The sequence below is a fragment of the Budorcas taxicolor genome, chromosome 4 (genome assembly GCF_023091745.1).
Source record: "Budorcas taxicolor isolate Tak-1 chromosome 4, Takin1.1, whole genome shotgun sequence".
Classification (NCBI taxonomy): Eukaryota; Metazoa; Chordata; class Mammalia; order Artiodactyla; family Bovidae; genus Budorcas; species Budorcas taxicolor.
In genome coordinates, this window is record NC_068913.1 from 83,757,995 (window position 1) to 83,765,966 (window position 7,972).

General features: G+C 35.0%; 1 protein-coding gene across 1 annotated transcript in view; it reads right to left on the reverse strand.

Moving 5' to 3' along the window:
* The window catches only part of POU6F2 (POU class 6 homeobox 2), a 498,222-nt gene extending 490,676 nt beyond the window's left edge, over positions 1-7,546 (reverse strand). Inside the window, exon 1 of the mRNA XM_052639072.1 lies at positions 7,442-7,546. Coding sequence (XP_052495032.1) covers positions 7,442-7,546 — 105 coding nt within the window. The remainder of the gene's footprint in view (positions 1-7,441) is intronic.
* Positions 7,547-7,972: the final 426 nt, after the last annotated feature.

Genomic DNA, 7,972 nt, shown 5'->3' on the forward strand with positions numbered 1-7,972 from the left:
CATTTTACATTTGTCCCAACTCTCAACCTTTTCTCCAAAAGGGGGAAGAGCCTTGTTTTTAAGTGTTATTTAAGGCTTATAGAATTAACTAGGTCTGTCTGAAGCAAGTTTGCCCTGCCATAGCCTAATAGTAGGTGCCTGGCTTCATTCTCGTCCATGCTGCTCTTCAATTTTGGAGGAATATAACTGGAGATCTAAGAAATATCTACCTTTCTTGACACATATCTCCAATATCCATTAGGGCTTCTGGTACCCATGCCTCTGCATTGGTGCAATATTTGCCTCTTACTCTTAACAATGAAGTCTTTCATTAAAAAAAATAATAATCTGGGTATAAATTCTGCACTGAAAACAAAGTTTTCTCTAAAGATGCAGTTTGTTCTTTTAAAGACACGTCTACTAGAATTCTTCTGATCAAGGCTAAAAGCACCATGTAAGAGATATTTCATTTTTTAAAAAGTATATATGTTTTTTAGGTGTTAGAAATAGATGTTTTCTTCTTAAAATAGCTTCTGATTAATCATGAAAAGTCAAAGTTGTAAAATATGCAGAGTTCACATCATATTAACCACCAGAAACTGGTGTATACTGTTAATAAGGTTGCTATTTCACAGCACCCAGGCAGTCATAAAAAAATCTTGTAAAAAGCTCCAGAAACAAAAGTGTTTCTTAATTTTAAAATTCTTTTTCCAGCACTGTGAAGCTAATTCTTTTCCTTTCAGTTTTGTTTTAAAATTTTACAGGTCTTGTTCTAAAATACTGCTTTACTATGTATTTACATGATCTTCTATTGCTAGATGAAATGAAGGAAGCTAATGAAATATCTCACCAAAAAATCAAATACAGAAGCAAGTGTGTTGGTGAGTTTTCTGCTAGCATTCTGCTTTGTTTTGCTTCAGGTCTTGTCTCTCTTTCCAGTGCCCTTTGCTGCCTGGACAGCCAACAAGGATTCACTTTTCACTTATTACTCATCTGACTGACTCTGGGTTACAGTGGAAGAGAAGAAAAGCTGATGGAAAAATGACACTGAAGGAAGAGAGCAAAATAATGGAGCAATGCATTTAAGTAACTATGTCCTTTTCATTCAAGATGTCCAGACATTGATTTGCATCTCTGACCTTTAGGAGGCAGGAGCTAGAAACTGTAGGAGTATCTCTTCCCACTGGAATAATCCACCCCTTGCAGGTGTACTGAAATTAGGTGAAATTTAGAATATTCTGTTGATCCTCAGTTTTCCTTCTTATTCTCTAGTTTAAAAAAATGCTGCCAAGGGAATAGGTTACAATTCATCTAGAATCAGTACCAAGTATCAACAGCTAACCTCTCTCTTTGGAAGAAAGAGTTCTTCGTATCATGGGGGTTTTAAAGCTAATGATAAGACAAAATGCTATTTTCCAAAACCAGCCATCTTGAAAAAGAAAGTGCCTTTAAAAATTTAGAGAGCTGTCTTTAATATAAGTAATCAGAAATGTTTTCATTTTTCTACTACTTACATATAATTGTTTTATATTTAAAAGAAGTGGAAACCTTGAAATAACAATAATATGGCCATTTACAGATGTGCTAAAGAAAATAATACAAGCATAGGGTAAACCAGGAAAGAATTTATCAAATAATAGTCAATTTCCATCATAATCGGCTCACATTGTATAATTAGGAAGAACAATAAAATAATAGCTAGAAAGGAAAATGAATCTTACCAAAATGTAATGACAATTTCTCACAACCTCTTTTATAAATTTGATTACAATTTTGGACCAGCTCAAGATATGATGGATCAACAGAGTAAATGACATGTGACCCAGAACCAAGCTTCACCTAGTAATTTACTTTATTAGAAACACATTTCACCTACCAAAAAAAAAAAAAAAAAAACAGGAAGGAAGGAAATAAAGCAGAATATAAAAGCAAGCTTGAAAATATATTTAGAGCAACTATTCTTTCCCAAGTAAAACTTTGGTTGTAAAATACAAATTTATTTAAAAGTTTTATAAGCTGGATTTTCTTTCAGTGTTCAAATTCAGATCATTACTCACCTTTTTGCACACTGTTTCTTCAGGTCTGATCCTTTTATATTTGCATTTTATTTCCCAACTTAATTTTCTACTCAATCAAGCATTTTAAAAAGTAACAGTTTATATGAAATCATAATGCAACTGAAAAGTAGAGTTTTTCAATATTTATAAACATGTTAGTTAACCTGTAATTTTAGTAAATAATGAGGTGAAAAGAGAAAGATGCTTCAAACTGTTGGACTAAATGCAGTTTACAAAGCAAAAATGGTCAAGGAAAGAATACCTTCTTTCAATGACCTACAAAACAAGTACTATAGGTTTTATATACAGGAAATATATTGCATTCAAATTTTCTTTCATAAGCGTTCATATTTGACATGTCTCAACAACCTCTCTCCATATTCTCGAGATATGAATCCAAAAGCTTTCAATTCTTAAGCACTAAAATAAATAAATAATACCTGAATAGTATATAGAGATAGTTTCACTAAATCTTCTTAAAAATAGAAAAAAAATTTAGTTTCAAAACCAGATTTCATGTGTTTCTTGTTCAGTATTATTGTTAACATTATTGTATAGTATTATTACTATACTGACAAGTTTTACTTTAAGGGACAAAATTGGCTTTGCGATTTAAACTACTGCTCAAGCAACACAATGAACTTCAATTTTAAAATATTTTCAAGATAATAAAAATTGAGTTCATCTGATAAAATATATAAAGCTAACATCAACTTTCATCTAAGTGGAATATTGCATGAAGCATTTAAGGCTAGTTAGAAATACATAGTACAAATTCAGTTTTGTTGAGCTCCCCACTTATAAAAAGCATACCAGTACCACTCTGTATTCAGAAAGAACAATCCTTAATTAATTTGCATTTTTTCTAATAGACTATTTTCCTGGAGGAGGAAATGGCAACCCACTTTAGTATTCTTGCCAGGAGAATCCCATGGACAGAGGAGCCTGGCGAGCTACAGTCCACAGGGTTGCAAAGAGTTGACACGACTGAAGCAACTTAGTGATAGACTACTACCTGTAACAGTACTCTGAAAAAAGTATTACTAATTAAATCCAAATGATAATAATTACATATCTTCAAAATATGTAAATTTGTTTATGTGAATATATCAGTTTCCCAAAAAATAGGCATTCATGCCTAGAAAAGATGACTTTTTAAATGTATATGAGGGTTATGCTTGGCACCCATAAGACAGGGTTAGGTTAGCCTCAAAGTTTAATTTTTATAGAAGGGGCATGGAAAGCAGTCTCCATGGACTAAGAACAATCTGCAAGCATGTTATTTACAGGGCCCTCTCTCCCTAGGCCACCTGCATTTCACATCAGCTTGAGTATGTTCTAGGTAAGCATACTGTTCTTTAAGCATCATTAAAATACTTCTGGGAACAAGGGAGGGTATAAACAAACCCACTACAAAATTGTTTTGATACTACAATATCAAAATATTTGTGTGTCTGGAAACTCCATAAGAAAAAAACACACACTGAAATACCGTTAAGCCAAAAGCACCCAGTTAGCCACACTCACTCCCCTTCTAAACTCTTAGCACACTCACTGGCCATGGTCTCAGACAACTGCATTCACTTTCTAACGTGCTACTTCCAAACACTTTAAATCGTCCAAATCTACCTTGGGGAAAAAAAGACCCATTTTACTGGTAAGGAAAACCACAAAAGCTTTTGATATGCTGTTAAATATGGCTTTTCTACTTTACGCATACTTCAGCCATGTCCACTGGGAGTGCACACAGGAGCCCCTTCATCCTGCTGTCTCTGCCATTCCCAGCAAACTCTTAGATCTGCCTGATACATATTTTTATCTAATTCGCCTCATCTGTTGTTTTTATTAACAACAAATTTAATAGTCTCAGTCCTGTAATATTTGCACAAGTCAGTCTATAGAAACACAGCCAAGCCTGGACCTTCAGGCCTACACATCAAGATGGCAGGCTAGCCAAGGGTCCTCTGGGGACAGCAGTGCCAGAAGTGGGTTGGACACCATGACCCGTCTGCATGAGATGAGAAAAAAAAGAAAGAAAAAAAACCCAAGAGGTCTGTGATGTTGATAAACTAATCTGTCACTCATAAGCTCAGGTCTTCAAAAAAGATGCAGTAAATACTAAATGGCCATGAGAGGTAGAAATGTGTCTTCATTTTTAAATGCTATTCAAACTCATGGCTCAGAACCTGCTTAACTGTTTAGTCTGAATTGATTTGAAAATCGTCTAAAGGTAAAATCCATCCTATGCTTCCAAGGTGTAGTAAGCTTGCTAGAGATAACTATCAAAAATCCCGCTTGATTTCCCCAAAACTTTATGAATGAACCAAGTTTCCTGATCTCAAGATACTAGGCAGAGAGTTTGTTCTTAAGTACTAGACTGCTTAATTGCTGGCTTGGGGAGGTAAGGCCCTGGAGGGAAGGCACGTAGGAACAATATCTCTTCCAGGTAGCCCTTGGCACTCCCCAGAGCTGGATCTTGACCAGCAACACAGAGAAGTCTCCTTGTCCCCTCCAGTGGAAGCATCTAGATATGTGATCCCAGAGATGAATGAAAAAAACCTGAAGAACTGTTTCATGGGAATCTTTCTGAAAGGAAAATATCATTGAAAACGAGTGATTTGCTTCTCCAGCTCAAAGCCATGTAGGAACAGAACTCAGACCAGAAAGAAAAATAAAAGGACAAAAATAATTATCATTTCAGTATGTATTTGAGAAGGAACACTCACAAACATTTGTATCATCAACTGAGACTGATTCATACCTGGTGAGTAGGGAAAAAATGATATTGAAATCAAAAGCAGAAAAATAAACCATCTCTTTCTGATTATGAGTGACTGAAAAGCAAGGAAAATTGTTTTCACATTCTTGTCCTTATTGTTAGAAGTAGTGGTTTGAGTCAGTATTATTATCTGTGCTATAACAATTAAAAGGAAATAATTTCAAATCTGGATATCATCTTTCTTTTTATAGCTATAGATATGAGTTCAATTAGGTTTTCTTATTTTTGTGATATGCATATGGGACAGGATGCTATCTTTCTTTTCTTTTGAATATTACTGTTTCAGTTTCCAAATAGTGTTTCAGTTTCTGAACTAAAAATGTACAAACCATTTTTAGTACAGAAAATTTTACAACCTTCAGAATAATTGCTTTTATAATTTACTAGTTGGACATAAGTATCTGAGTTTTTATACAATAATTTATGAGAAATGAAATCTTCAGAAAAAAATTGGCTACTTTGATGCAACTGTTTAGTAGGTATCCATAACAAATGATTAACATATATAGTTTCTGGACACATGTAAAAGCCTTTAAAAATCATTTGAAGTACACACAAAATCCAGAGTGCTGTAGTAATAACAACTAATATGAAATCCTGACAAATTAGAAGTTTAAGTCTGTTATCTGTAAAGTATATGCCATTTCCTATTTTTCAGTATGTTCTTGAACCTTTTAAAAATATACACATCAACAATTAATTCCGATAAATAATATCAAATAACAAATTAGAAGTATCTCTTCTGTTTGTTTTAACCAAGCTTTCTTTTCCCAACTAAGGGAAATATATACAAAAGGAAATGTTTCATATTGGGTACTGAAACACAGTAATTTTGCACAGTATTAAGACCATACTATGATCTACAGAAGTGAGAACATGCTTGCCAACCAACAAGTTTTATTTAGCAGGACAAGACAGTTATCAGAGCTTAAGTTTTATTTCTACATGAAATGGTTATCTATTTTAACAAGTATGTATTTATTTCCACATGGCACGATTACTTTAGCTAGATTTCACATACCTGCTTGTTCATCAGTAAACACCGAAATGGGTATTAACAGTATATAAAATCAGTCTTTACATATTTTTTTTCTGACAAATATATGCCCAGAGACTTCACTCTATTTATGTCTGTATAACAAAAACCAACTGGAAAGTTTTAAAAAATACTGTTCTGTTCAAGCAGTTATCTACCGCTTTTAAAATAGTGTGAACCTGTGGAAACATGGTATTATATATCTGACATTTTCCTTGTAAAATGCATTATGAAGCACGCTGGTATTAATAAACCATGTGCTTTCAGACCTCTAAAGTGCTTTGCTATAATTCTGTTGAAAACACAGTAAGATGGTATATTTCCTTCCATGCTATTAACATACAGCAAACAAATTTTAGGTCATCACCTCATCAGCCTGTCTTGATTGGAAAGAGCGCAAAAATATAAAAAGGAAAAAAGAAAAAAACTTTTAGGAGTTCATAAATATTCGTAACCATATTCTGATTTATGAGTTAACAGTTCCTAAGTAAGCAGAGATAAAACTCAGAAAAATTTTGGTCAAAAATACATTCCAAAAAAAGAAAAAAACAGAAAGCAACCACATATATTCCCTTTTTCCTCACCCCACCCCCATCACAGTCAGAAAAATCACCCTTCTTTTGCAGCAGGGCACTCTCATCCCTCTCGTCCCTTCTGTTATTGGAAGGCAAATGAAAATACAACGACCCTTTCCTCTTCTGATTTACCTCAGGACGCAAACATTTACACACAAACAGAAGCTACCGATTTCACAGAAAGCACCAAAACGGAAAAGAGCAAGACTCACTGACCCATTTGGAAGACAAAGACGACAGAACAGGAAAGCTCTAAAAATCAGCTTGTGAGGCCTCTGAGAGATATTCTTCTGGCATTTCATCACAGCAGCCCCAGACCAGTTCACCTCCCTGGATACAGGGAGGAGGCACTAAATAGAGCTGTTTATTAAAGCTGTTGTGTGGATTGCATTAGGAGGCGCGGGCAGACCACCTGGACCTTTCAGACTGTGGCAGTGTTTAATTTGCAGCTTGCCCCTCTGCAGCGGGCAAGACCACTACATACATCTCCCAGGCTCGATCACACACTATCTGGGTTGGGAGTAAAGGCACGTGCATTTATGTATTTATATTTCCCATACAGCAAGGGAGAGAGAGCGAGAAAGAGCGAGAGAAGACAGTCCAAATCAAAATATTTAACAGAAAATTGTTAACTACTACCGAGAAAACATACTACTTCATTCTCTTCTCACACTTTCTTTCAGAGATCACTATCTCTCAACAGAAAATAAATTCTAAAATATATATATTTTTAAACATTCAAGCAAAAGGGTAAATTCAATTTGTTCTCTGCTCTTTTTTTTTTTTTTTTGGTGGTTGTATTAGTTTGGGTTTGTAAGCATCGCATTGAAGTTTGAAGCTGAGCTCTCCTGGCTAGATTTTAATGGGTGCCTTTCCCCTTTCGCACTTTCAGCGCTACGCTGGCAGGTAGCTGAAGACACAGATAGAAAGATGGTACTGTAAATATGAATTATGTGAATCATATGGTGAGATCCTTGTGGAAAAAAGGGGAGTTGAGAAATGGCTGACTCCATACCTGACCAATTACAGCTTGCATGGTCCCCGTGTCCTGCTGGGCTGAGAGATCGCAATCCATCATATGTTGTCTTTGAAAAAGAGAATGGGGGTTTCTGGCATGCATCTGTCAATCAACTTCTGTACTCACAACCATCACCAAAAGCAAAGGGTGGGGGGGGAGTCAAGCTGCTCCACCAAATAGGATGAAACTGTCATGTGACCTCCGGCAGACACACACACACATTCACTACCTCCATAGAGCGTAAGAATTTTCTGTAGATATGAAATGACATTGACAAATATCCAATACCAAGTAAATAAAGTGAGACAAACAGCTATTCACCAAACACAAAACATTGGCTGTAATCTTCTACTAAAGGTTTAACAAACCTAAGAGGATTTTTTTTAATGCTCTGGATACCTATGTTTAAAACAAAAACAAAATTAACTATTTCATGTGCTAATTGAGACTTTGATATCTATGCCAGCATATGATTTTTTTTCAATAATTCGTTACCCGATATCTCTTAACTTATCCCTAATGATTTTA